Source organism: Oryzias melastigma, linkage group LG17, assembly GCF_002922805.2.
Source record: "Oryzias melastigma strain HK-1 linkage group LG17, ASM292280v2, whole genome shotgun sequence".
Classification (NCBI taxonomy): Eukaryota; Metazoa; Chordata; class Actinopteri; order Beloniformes; family Adrianichthyidae; genus Oryzias; species Oryzias melastigma.
The window spans coordinates 1,707,996-1,721,710 of NC_050528.1; the positions used below are offsets into that span (position 1 = coordinate 1,707,996).

Sequence of the window (13,715 nt, forward strand, 5' to 3'; positions counted from 1 at the left end):
GCCTCCAGCGGCCCCCGGCTGATTTGAGTTTGAGACCCCTGATGTAGAGGGTTCCTACAACAACACGCAACCGATAAACACCAACGAAACGAAATTAGATACAAAACAGCCGCCGCAGACAGACGTGTGTGTTGCTATCAGTTCCACCGCTTCCTGTTTCCTTAAGTCCAAGCCCCCTTATAAGCGCACGCAATTCGTTGAACCGAGTTACGAGGCGCTGCGACGTCACGTGAATGGAGGTTCGTAAAGTGGCTGGTCGCCCCACGTGACCAAATGACGTCGCAACCACGGAAGCAGACATGGCCAGTCACAAAAACAAACGCAAAGCAGGGGAAAGAGAAAATAAAACATAAACCTGGGTTACATGTATCCTAGCTTTTTTTGTAAATCTGGCTAGGATGGACCTTTTCTCCATTTTCGAGCGTTATTAGATTGTCCTAATAACTATCCTACAGATTTTCCCAGTGCCTTGAAGATTATGTTCTTCCACTTAGATCAATATTGGTCTGCTTCTGTATGCTGGGTTTATAAATAGGTGGATGATTGTGTCAAGAATTCCTACTCCTAGTCCGGTGATCAGTCAGTACTGGTTAGCGTTTCTTCCAAAAATCTAATCCTTGGTTTGGTACCTTTGTAGGGAATTGATAAAGGATAGGATGGAACCTTTTTCCTTTTCAGGGTCCCATCCGGGGTGCCATGTTGAGCCGCCGCCCGTAACAGGGATTGACTGCCTGTTTTTAGGTTTATGGCTCCTCTCTTTGGTTCTTATTCACGAGTGAGACTCTCGTGATTCCCGATTTATTTCTACACACGGAAATAAGTGTGTGAGACTACTCTTTTATTATTTTAACACGATAGAGGGCGAGAGCCTTGTGCATCCCAGTTTATTCTATACACATGGAATGGGTGTGTGAAACTACTCTTTTATTATTTAGACACAAGAGAGGGAGAGAGACTCATGATTTTATTGTATCCCAATTTTTTTTCTACACGCACGGAGTCAAGGTGTGAGACTACTCTTTTATTATTTTAACACGAGAAAGGGAGAGAGACTCGTGCATCCCAGTTTTTTTTTTACACACATGGAATGGGTGTGTGAAACTACTCTTTTATTGCCAAAAGAAGAAGTACAAGTAGTCCTTTTCCACTGAAGTGCAGAGGAGAGGTCATCTCCCACCGAAATGGAGGAGAGATCCTGTTCCACTGAATTGGAGAGGAGAGGTCCTCTCCCACTGAAGTGGAGCAGAGGTCCCGTTCCACCTAAGTGGAGGAGAGGTCCTGTTCCACCGAAGTGGAGAGGAGAGGTCCCCTCCCACCGAAGTGGAGGAGAGGACCTGTCTCGTCGATGTCTTGAGGAGGAGTGTGTAGAAGGCCTTCTGCTCTATGATAAAGATATGGTGTTTTTTTCATTTTTTCATCCCCCTCTGCGCTCAGAACAATGCTCCCTCCTGTCACTGGGGGCCGTTGCTGGGGCCCGTTGCTTCCTGTCCTTGTGTGGTTCTGCAGAAGCTGCAGATAGAACATCCTGTCGTCTTGAAAGTGTCACACAAGACTTGCTCTTTAGGAGCAGAAAACTGAGCAGAAGCAATTTTGACAATACATAATCACATACAGATGCAGGCTGAGAGCTTCTTGTGTTGGGCAGATTTTACTGTCACAACAGGGATTTATTGAGTATAAGCCCCTGTTGTATTTCATGCTAAACTTTATTTATATTGATTATGTTTAATTTATTTATTTATTTTTCTTTGTTGTTGGACCGGACGGAAAAAAGGAAGAGGGTGGGGGAGGGGTGGGGGGCAGGATTTGTTTTGTTGCTAGAGGTATGGCAGAGCCGTAAGCGGCACATCCTGCCTTCAGTCGAAAGTCAAGTGCTACCTTTTTTTTTTAGAAACCGCAGGTAGAATATTCAGTCCCCCTGAAAAGGTCACACTATGCTTGCACTTTAGAACCAGGAGTTTAAGAAAACAAAAAACAAGTTTGATAATACAAAATCACACACATATAATCATTTATCATACCTATGGTCATAAATTACACTTAACACATCAAGAAACCCTACATACATGATCTGGGGGTTTCAACAACCCACATTTCCTTTTGTCTTACCTATATGCTACAACAGTGAATAAACAGAAGAGACTGATCATTCAAATATGTTAAACATGATTTTTATTGAATCACATCAGCAAGAGTCAAATACATATGTTAAAATTAGAATTTTACTGCCTTAAAATGTAAATGGATTGTTTTGGATTCTAAATCCACTCACCACCAGAAGCAGACCTGAAAAGAAACATACAAGATAAACATTAGATACAGTTAAAAAAAATAACATTTAATATACATTAAAATCACAAGACAAAAATAAAACATGTACACATTTGTTAAAAATTAAATATTTAAATGATATGTTCTTCTTAACTGAACGGTTTCTGTCTTCACATTTTAACTTCACATGAAGAGATTCTGGTGTTACTGTATCAGATCTGAATCATGTCCTTATATGTTATAACTTTTTGATTAAAGAAAATCTTCTTCTTCTTTTCCTTAAGGGGCGGCCGTGGTGCAGCGGTAGGGCGGTCGACTCCTGATCAGAAGTGAGGGGGTTCGACTCCCGCCTTACCCGCCCATGTGTCGAAGTGTCCTTGGGCATGTCACTGAACCCCGAATTGCCTCTGGTGGGAGGTTGGCGCCAGTGTTTGGCAGCAGAGCCACCACCAGTGTATCTCTTCAGCATCCTCCACTCTAACACCAGCCACCTTCATGTCTTCATTCACTGCATCCATAAACCTCCTATCTGGTCTTCCTCTAGACCTCTTCCCTGCAGTTCTAGACTCAGCATCAAACCTCCACCTCTCTAACTCCACCTCCACCTGTTCCCTGCTCTCACAACAAATCACAATATCACCTGCAAACATCATAGTCCATGGTGATTCCTGTCTAACCTCATCCGTCAGTCTGTCCATCACCATTGCAAACAGGAAGGGGCTCAGAGCTGATCCCTGATGTAATCCCACCTCCACCTTGAACTCCTCTGTCACCCCTACAGCACACCTCACCACTGTCTTACAGCCCTCATACATGTCCTGCACTGCTCGGACATACTTCTCTGTCACTCCAGACTTCCTCATACAATACCATAGTTCCTCTCTGGGCACTCTGTCATAAGCTTTCTCCAGATCTACAAAGACACAGTGGAGCTCTCTCTGACCTTCTCTGTACTTCTCTATCAACATCCTCAAAGCAAATGTTGCATCTGTAGTGCTCTTTCTTGGCATGAAACCATACTGCTGCTCACAAATGTTCACTTCTGCTCTTAGTCTGGCTTCCACTACTCTTTCCCACACCTTCATTGTATGGCTCATCAGCTTTATTCCTCTGTAGTTACCACAACTCTGCACATCTCCCTTATTCTTAAAAATGGGCACCATCACACTTCTCCTCCATTCCTCAGGCATCTTCTCACCACCTAAGATCCTGTTGAACAACCCGGTCAAAAACTCCACTGCCATCTCTCCTAGACACTTCCATACCTCCACAGGTATATCATCAGGACCAAGAGCCTTTCCACTCTTCATCCTCTTCAAAGCCCCTCTCACTTCACCTTTACTAATCTTTCTTACTTCCTGCTCCACAACCGTCACCTCTTCTACTCTTTGTTCTCTCTCATTCTCTTCATTCATCAACTCTTCAAAGTATTCTTTCCATCTTTCCATTACACCACTGACACCTGTCACCACATTACCATTCCTATCCTTGATCACCCTAACCTGCTGCATGTCCTTCACATCTCGATCTCTCTGCCTTGCTAATCTGTACAGTTCAGTCTCTCCCTCCTTACTACCCAACCTAGCGTACAAGTCATCATAAGATGACTTGTACGACTTAATCATTTTGATTAAAGAAAATAACTATCAATAAAAATACTGAGAAAATGTCCTTTTTTAATTGTATACATAATAGATATTAATGTTTCTGAGAATACAAAAAAATCGAATTACTGAAACTAAAATAAATAATCATAATATACAGTAATGATTTATTTCCGGCAAATATAAAGTTATTTTTTTATTACTTACCGGAGGAAAACAATTCACTCTCCTCAGAGTTGTCATGGATCAAATATGCAGCCATTGATGAAATAAAAACTTTAAGCACAAGGCATTAAAGGAGTTTATTAGAGGGCTGAAAATTAGGATTTTAACACGGGAGTCAATGGGAATTTGCTCGCTCTAAGCACCAGCCTCTCTGGTCAGTGCCGGTACTGCAACGGCTGTTACTTCCTGGTTGGCTTCACGTTCCGCCTGCTATTGTTGGAGTTTGTTTTCAAACCATCAACAAAGACTTCCTGTTTACATATTGCTGTCAGTTATAAAACAAAGTCTGATATGAAATTCTGATTTCCGCCACTAGATGGCGCAGTGGTATGAGCTGCTGACTCATAGTCAGAAGGTCATGGGCTCAAATCCCGCTCAGGGATAATCCACATTTATTTTACTTTGAAATTTTATTTTTACCCCTAATCTCCTCAATACAGGTGAAAAAAAATATTTTTAACAGACAAGTACAATAAATGACAAACTGGTGGCATGGGGGGCGGGGGGCATTTGTTTCGTTTTTGATCATTTTAAACCATCAACAATGATTTCTGATCATGTTTACCATTGTTAGCACTGATTTTTTAGATTATTCCAATTCAAATGGTGTGAATGCTTTTCAAAGACATGGTATTACTGATTTGCACAGAAGTGTTGATTGTTTGTTGCCCAAAATAAGACACAGATTGTTTATTATGATTGTGTTTAAGGTAAAAAAGTGGGGATATATTTAATGTTTTATATAATGTGAGGTATCAGAGATTATTTTTTCCAATTACCGCAGTATCGCGATTTCACTGATAATGTGAGCCATATAGTGTGTATCGCGAAGTACCCAGTGATTCCCAGCCTTACTCAACACGTATTTTAGTTCTGTCCCAATATGAACGTTTCCAATAGAAATCCATAATTGGTTGAAAAGACTTCCTCACAACTCCCAACATTTTCCCTAAACATCATATTAGAACATCAATTAGACGAAATCTGCTTAAACATAATCCTTTTCCTGATAAATTTAGTATACACAAATAAAAACATATAAAGGCAACCCCCCCCCCCACAGAAGAAGATCATGAAGCAGAACATAGCAGTGTTTACATGGTTAATCAGGATTTTGTTTTATTTTCATATACAAAGTGATGAATGTATATCTCTCTAGTGTATATTTTCTAAGCATCTGGATGCACAGGTATCATTCGTACAGGTTCACACAGGTCACAGAAACGGCAGAGATCACACGTTTACAGCAAGAAACCCAATGCTGAGCAGACAGCTGCTCCAAAGGAAGAAACCTTTACATTTACTGGTACATATGTACATAAAACTGCAACGTTCTTGTTGAAGATGAGAGCGACTCCGTGTTCGTGTCACTGAGGAGGTACTGCATGAGGTAACAGGGTTTTCGGTTCAGAAGAGCTGGGTGTAAGACAGCATTTTGAGGCAACAAGCGGTGGCAGGACCGCCGTTTGTCTGGCACGATTCGTGAAAGCACCTGCGCCACGCCGAGCGTGCACGTTCAGCCCACCGCGTTTCTCCGCCGGAGCCTGATCCGGGTGTGATGGGATGCCTGTTTGACCTGCGCTGGAGACGGCGCCGTCCCAGCCGGGCCTTGAAGAAACTATTGCTGTATCGGAAATATTGCTGGACCGTTGATGGGAACTGTGATGGCGCTGGATGGACCGGTGTGGTGGCGTTAAAAACAAACGAAACACCGTCCTGATCTAACCCGCATGTCGGCAAAGAGCTAGGTACTGGAGCATCACCACGTTTAAGCACAGATGGGCTTGTGTGTTGTCCCAAGCCACTAAACTACTACGACAGGTCAGAGACAGGTTAACATTCAGCCCGAACGGTTCTGACAGGCCGGGGCCGCACCAGACTGCTGGTTTGCTCGTCATCGATCACGCAGTTTGTAATGCCAGCCGTGCCGTCCGTCCTCCAGGAGCCCCCCCACCCTCACCGGTGTTCACCGTCACCCACAACCGAAGGGCCTTGAGTCCAAATAAATACGCAGAGGATCTGGACCCGCCCAGAAGAGAGTAACAGCAATGCCCTGATTGTGTATCGAAGGAAAAACATCAACGTTGTTCAGCCTCTTCAACACCAACATTTACAGGAATCTGCCCATCTTCCTTTAGGTTCTCAGAGCATCAGCAGAACCGGGCCGGCTCCGCTCAGACATGAACAACAATCTCCACAGTCTGAGGCCGACCAGTAATAAAATATCAAATACTAAAACACAATCAAATATTCAACACAACTTGATATATATTTAGAAAAAGCCTGAGGTACTTGTCAGAACATCTGAGGTCAGTCTGGTGGAGTAAGCTGAAGCTTACCAAGTCCAACAACACAAACAGGAAATGAGCCTGACATTACGTCACAGAGAAGTTCTTCTACGTTAGTGTTCGAGTCACAAATCTACAAATCCTTGAGGAACCTGGAATCGTCACAGCAGCAGAACAAACATTCATGTGTGGTTCTCCTCTATGGTACAACTATGGCATTGCATTTGAGACCACCGCTCCACCGCTGGCATGCAGCCACTGAGGTATGTGGGTCCAACTGGGTCTGCCCAACTTGGGCCACCCGACCGGGTCTTCCCAACCTGACTGGGTCTTTCCAACCCGACCGGGTCCGGAGTGGCCCGGTCAGGGATCTACCCTCAAGGATTCAGACCAACACACTGTGTGGGTCTGGAGATCACTCACTCGACACAAACATTCACAACAACAGATACACAAACACATGGATGCACATTCACACACCCATACATAAATACACACATGTAAACAAACAAACATACACTCTCACAGACACACACACAGAGTGAAGTGGGGAAGGTCATGTGCGGCTCCAGCCGGCATCGGCGCCCTTAGAGAGAAGTCGCTCTGATGTTAGAAAACAAAGATGTCCAGGATTTGTCCGTGACGGCGGGTGGGATCTCGTTCAGAGAAGCCTGCTGGATACCTGAGAGGTAGTTCTCAGGACAAGACACTTGTCCCAAATCTTTGAGAAGTCCAAAGCGTCCGTAGAAGTGCTGAGCTCCCTCGTCCCGCCCAGCGGGTTGCTGGTTGTCCGCCTGAGGAAGCAGCTTGACTGCTGTAGAAACAGAAGCTCTGAGCCCTGAGGAAGATGAATACATGTACTTAACAGTCTGAACGGCTTCCTCCCAGGTTGCAGCACGTCGTCTGAGGGGAGGAGCAAAAGTTTGTGTCATTTGGCCGCAGACGACTATGTGACCAGGATGGGAAAGCAACACAAAGAGCTGATGAGGTATAAAAGGGGCGGGGCTACAGACGATGAGGTAATGACCGAGGTCTGACTGGTGGATGTGGCATAGCTTATTACTACGACAGCAGACGGACGTGTTAGTGCGGCCGATCCAAATCAAGAACTGGTACATAGCAGCGGCGTTTCACAGGATCTTCTGATCTGGGCTGGAACAGTTGAGAGATGGGGGTGGTGGCGCCCCCGTTCAGGAGCTGGACTCTTTGGGAGGAAGGTCCTCGTTGATGAGAGACGTTACTATGGAGACGGGGTTGTCTGAGGTAGAGCTGCTGGTCGTCCTGGCGATCTGACTGATGCGCTCCTCCACACAGCCGGCGGACAGGCGCGCTTCTGCATCGTGGTCCCAGCATTCTTCCATGGTCTCGCAGATCTGGCCCAGACCCTGCAGGATCACAGAGACCAGCATCAGTCCGGCTGAGCTGCTCTAGAAAGCGCTTATGAATCCAACCAGCTACCGTCCTGCAGACCCACCGGGTGTTTGAGCCAGCAGTCTTTGATGACCGGACGCATCTTCTTATGCACAACCACGTCCTGCAGGTCCTCCAGGGACGGATGCTGGCCGATCTCGTCTTCAAACGGCAGCATGTACTCGCCGACTGTACCTGCAGACGATCGGCAGGTATTAACAGAACCGTTCCAGACAGCTTCAGAAACACATGAAATTACAACCAACACCATCACAACCCTGAAATCACACATCAAAGACAGGATAAAGGAGAGCAGATGAAAGACTTCCAGCTGTCACTCTTCCTGTTCTAGACCTGGACTCTGGTAGAACCTCATCGCTCCAGCTGTCACTCTTCCTGTTCTAGACCTGGACTCTGGTAGAACCTCATCCCTCCAGCTGTCACTCTTCCTGTTCTAGACCCGGACTCTGATAGAACGTCATCGGTCCAGACTTCAGCCTCATGGGGTTCCAGCAGGGCAGACATGGATTTGGTGCTTGGTGGCAGTTCTGCACTGGGGAACTGTTCACAGAACCTTTACCGGGTCAGAGAGCAGACGGTTACAGTGATTGAACCTGCTGAACAGGTAAGCTCTGCCATTCAAAAGCATCAAGAAACCTTCTGGTTGGATCTGTCAGTCTTGCAGGTGAATAACAGGCCCAGCCCTGGGCTGCATGGCGCCCTAGGCAGCCGCCCATGCTCGGGGCCGGCCCTGGTGGCTAGGGTTAGGGTTTTAGCAGCTTGTCTGCAAGCTGTAGCTCTTTTAGCCCTCCAAAGTGTTTAAGTAAAAAAAAAAAAAACACAATATAAACTAAATCAAACTATATTCATCTCATTCACAGACGGTTTACGGATCACTCATGAGGTTCCTGGCTACAGAAAACAGAATACCCTAATAATCCATCAGTGGTGCAGCTTTATAGTCCACCAAAGTCCTAATAAAACACATTTTGGGGTAAGTATACCACAGAAATCAACTGTAGGTCAGTCAGCACCAGAACTACTACTTAAGGCCCACCAGATTATAAAGGTGGATTTAGTTTTTTTGAACACATTCTAAGATTCTAAGTGTGCCTTACTGTACAAATAGTCTCTTAAATATCTCTGAAATAGTTTTCTTTAGTTAGATTAATGAACTTCTGGCTGAGATGTACCACAAACTGTAAAATAAAGCATTTCTTTGATCACTGCAGACATCTGAGTTCTTACTACTAACTTGCTGAGTTGAGATGGTGATATGTGGTACAGACGGTCTTTTATTTTGAAAGGGAGCCATGGGAACCTCTGTCGAAAGTTCTAAACTATTTTATATTTATCTTTCATTTATCCAATATATATATACATATATATATATATATATATATATATATATATCATAATGGTAACAACATTACTACAAATCTGTGTCTTATTTGGATGAAATAAAAATGTAGCTGTGACTGGGCTGTCAGTGAGAAATCAACACAAAAGGCTCTTTAAGGTCTGAATGTTTAAGACTCCTGGTCCAGCCTATAGCCAACCTTTTCCTGCTATGTGACCGCTACCATCCATTCTGTCCAGGATGTTACAGCCAGTTTCTAGGTTGATGTGCAGGTTTCAGACAAAAAAACTGATGGTAGTTCACACATTTTCTTTGCTTCTCTGGACCAAACATGACGTTTCTTTTGGCTCATTACTCACACACTGGAGTACCAGACAGCAGGATCCTCATACAGCTCAGCTTACCGTCCCTGTCCGAGCAGCGGGACACCAGCTCCCACAGCACCAGGCCCATGGCGTACATGTCGATCCTCAGGAAGGAGTCTCGCTGGAAGTTGATGGCGCCCTCCAGAACCTCTGGAGCCATATAGCGCCTGGTACCCACCTGCAGACAGTTCAGGTTACATTTAACAACAAACACTAAGATCCACTAAAAAGTATTCAGTCAACCACCAACTGAGCTAGTTCTCCTACTTTTGATGTTAGACAGCTCTTTGGAGGAGTCTGAAGTATGACAGTTTGAGGTCGTGGACAGGTGACATTAATACAGGCAGTGGAGGACAGAGGATCCTCTGACAGAAGAAGTTACGGGTCTGTGAGAGACAGAAATCTGGATGGTTTGGAGGTAAACAAATACTTACTTTCCACCATAATTTACAAATTAATTCTTAAAGAAAACAGAAAATGGATTTTCAGGATTACATTGTCTCTCATAGTTGAGGTTTATCAATGATGAAAAGGACAGGCCTCTCATCTGTTTAAGTGGGACAACTTGCACTTAGTGGCTGACTGAATACTTTTTTTTCCAGAGTTCAATCCACCCTGAAAGTCTGGCTTCATTGAAGCAGCTGTACCCAAACTGTTGAGTGTTTGTCTGGAGTCTGAATGTCAGCAGAGACCTGAACGTGAGCTTCCATCATCATTCATTTTATTGTCAGGATGGTTCCAGCAGACTCTACCAAAGGAGGTTTACCTGTCCATGCGTGTCTCCAGGAGGTTTTCCAGGCTCAAAGCGCACTGCCAGTCCGAAGTCTCCAATGATAGCGGTCAGATCATCTCGCAGCATCACGTTCTTGCTCTTGAAATCCCTGAGGAGTTCATTCAGAATGTCAGATCTGTCGTTTCGTAGAGAGATTTAGTCACAGCAGAAGGATCAAATTCACATCCAACAGGATCAAAGATCCAAGGAATCTTTAGATGACAGAGGAGGAATCCTCACAAATGCCATGAGAGAGCCGAGCCGCCGCGTCATGAACACCCCCCCCCCACCCCACCCCACACACTAGAGCTCACAAGACATGAAGACTACACGGCCCAACCTGAAGTCTTCCCTTCTCCCTTCCCCTCCATTTGAAGGGGTAGTTTAAGTGCAAGTGTGTCTGGGAAATGTATTTGTTAAATTTCACCCTCCAAGCAGAGGGTGAACTGCTTTGTGCTGGGAAGCGCTTTTCTTCACATGGGTGTTCTCTGAACCACAGATGTTAAATGGAAGTAATGACTTCTTGTCATTACTTCCATTTAAATGTTGTTATGTATATTCAAGAGCTGGAAGCTCCGCGCTAAGGCTAGCCGGCCAGCGATTATTGATGATGTCATCGAACGAAAGTGGCGTGTACAATTTGAGACACTTGTTTGGAGGGATAAATGAAGGAGAAGGGAAGAATTCGGATTTTGGTCATTTTTCATACAATCTGAATGAAAACACAAAAAAACTTTTCTAGTTTTTCTCTTGTCTACATCAAACATGTAACTTTAAAAATTTATTTTTGGAGATGAAATAGTTTAGTATAAATGTGTCTGTTGATCACTGAACCTTAATGCTGTATCTGTTATTTTGTTATTACTTTTATTTAAACTTAACCAACTTTTCCCGAAGTGCCTGAAGTCTGAACTGAATGTGTCCTTCAGTCAGACATGATTAGAAATCAGCTGTTTCTTTCTAAAGACGACTCGGACTAAATTCTGGAGTTCCTTTGTTCTCCAACTTAAAGCTGGAAGGAGAACCAAACTGTTTTCCAGATTTCACCGACAAGATTTGATGAAAACTTTCACAACAGATGCGTGTTTGTTGTACTTCATGACTGTTAACAGCAGCGCATTAACCCTTGTACTCTCTTCTGGGGTCCAGGTGACCCGCTCTTATACTGATGTGTGATTCCTGGCATGACAAAGATGGACAGGATTTCATGTCTGTCAAAGACACCAGTGAAGATCAAATCCTTTTCAATCCTTTTTCAAATCCTTGAAAAATAAAAGTTCAGCACGCTGTCTTTTAATGTAAACATGCCTAGAACAGCACTCGGGTTACAGTACATTATACTGTTCAATCCTGACTCTAAACAACCCTAAAGCGGTATTTTGATCCTTTCACGCATTTCGGAGTAATCCTCTAAAAACCTGCACTCTGAGAACCAGCCCCTCCCATACCCACAAAAACAAGCAGATCGTCACGATCTCACGCCATAGAGTGAGAACCCCCCCTTCAGGAAGAGTCTGCTCTGACAGCTCCACCCCCAGGCTAACACACACCTGAATTTCTCAGCTGAACTAGTGTGATCACTAAAACCTGTTCACTTTAAATGAACAAGGTTGTATCATCCAGTTGTGTCCCGTCTCCAAAATCTACAGGCTCAGTCAGGTGTTTGCTAATTTAGACAGCAGGTTCCTTTAAGGCCTTGCACGCTGGCAAGATGCAACATCTGATCTCGAAGCTGTGGTCAAGTGGGTTGCTGACTTAAGTGTCAAACTGTTTTCATGGTCTTCCTGCCTCAGGTAACACAGCAGTCTTTCTCTCTACACCTCTTGTGCTCTTCTGTCTCCGCTTGATCAAATTTGATTTGACTGTGTCATCAGCACACCAAACTCTGTTCTATACTGACCACTGAGCTGGATGTCAATCTCCTTTTGATCCGCTTTTATCAGAGAGACATTATGGAGGAGCAGTGAGAGCGAGTAACCCCGACAGATTCCTTTGGATACCTGCACGCCATTTGTCCCGTCGTCATCTTGACCCAGAGGACGACGGGACAATCATTCTAAGAATCTTCTCCTTCATCTTTTGCAGCAGATCATGTCAAACTTTAAGGATAAGCCTGATACTATGGTGTTTTTACCTGTGAGCAATGGTGGGCTTAGGCCCCTCCCCCTTGAAGCTGGAAATGTCCTCGTGGAGGTAGGCCAAGCCCCGGGACATGGTCTCTGCTATGTGGCACAGCTCGGCCCAGGTCACAGTGTTACCCTTCAGGTGATCCGTCAGCGAGCCCTGCCAGGATTGACACACAGCCATCAGACCCGAGCGTGGTCGGTGACGTGGCGCCGAGCCGTGCGTCTTACCCTCTCGTGAAACTCTGTGATGAGCCACAGTTCTGTCTCCAGGCTGCTGCCATGTTTTTCTGCTGCGATGTAGCGTAGAATGTTCTCGTGCCTCATTCCTGGAGTCAGATAAATGTCCCGCTCATTCTGCCACGACTGCTTATCCTGCAATCACAGCAGAGACCCAGGCCGTCAGAACCTTAAGAACTGTTCTTCTGAAGCAGCATTTCAGACTGCAGCAAATACCTGAACTGGGAAAATCTTTACAGCAACATATTCGTTCATTAGTTGGGCTTTCCACACACAACCGAAGCGTCCTCTAGCTTTGATCTCCAGCAGCTTCAGGGGCTTCAGACCAACCAGAGGGGACGGGGGGACCGGGCCAGGATCCTGTACCAGCAGGAAAACCAGAAAGACTTCTAGGAACTCCGACTGCGTTACAGACTTGTTCATCAGAGGCAGACAGACCTCGCTCAGGTCCACATGGCCGTAGGGGGGCTTGCGGTGTCGGTACATCCATAAGGCCAGAACCAGGGCCAGTGAGAGCACACACAGCGGCAGCAGAGAGTACACCAGCACACTGAGCACCGACGGCACTCGAGGAGGGGGCTGGATCTTCACTATTAGAGAAGAAGATTTACATCAGGTCAGATTCAGAACTTTACATGCAGAATTAAATGTCAACAGGAGGAGGAAGCTGGTCTAAAGGTGAAGACATTTGATCAAGTCCTAGAGCAGGAGTCACCAGGAGGGTGCTCCCAATGAGCACACAAGGTGCCCTCAGGTCTCTTCTAAAAATAACAACTCACTTGTAAACTGCACCTAAAATTCAATTATATTCCATTGCTATTTTTTTAAATGACATTTGTATTTACATATATATTTAAAAATGAGAACATCTTAAAAATATGTTGATGATACATGAACTTTAGATAAGTGTAGGCAACCTCTGACCTACTCCAGTTAAAAGATCATTCATTTAGTTCAAATGCTGCAGATTTATGGAGGCTGGAAAGAGCCAATTTGAAATAAATATATACACCATTAAATAAATAAATAAATGTGTCATTAAATATTTAAAAGTGGC

General features: G+C 44.7%; 1 protein-coding gene across 2 annotated transcripts in view; it reads right to left on the bottom strand.

Moving 5' to 3' along the window:
- Positions 1-5,185: 5,185 nt before the first annotated feature.
- LOC112141895 (activin receptor type-2B) overlaps positions 5,186-13,715 on the bottom strand; it is a 24,258-nt gene continuing 15,728 nt past the window's right edge. For both annotated transcript variants that reach the window (XM_024265097.2, XM_036216156.1), the window contains exons 4-11: positions 13,097-13,248; positions 12,875-13,018; positions 12,650-12,793; positions 12,430-12,578; positions 10,290-10,404; positions 9,563-9,701; positions 7,863-7,993; positions 5,186-7,773 (exon numbers count right to left, since the gene is read on the bottom strand). In XM_024265097.2, coding sequence (XP_024120865.1) covers positions 7,579-7,773; positions 7,863-7,993; positions 9,563-9,701; positions 10,290-10,404; positions 12,430-12,578; positions 12,650-12,793; positions 12,875-13,018; positions 13,097-13,248 — 1,169 coding nt within the window. In that variant the 3' untranslated portion in view covers positions 5,186-7,578. The remainder of the gene's footprint in view (positions 7,774-7,862; positions 7,994-9,562; positions 9,702-10,289; positions 10,405-12,429; positions 12,579-12,649; positions 12,794-12,874; positions 13,019-13,096; positions 13,249-13,715) is intronic.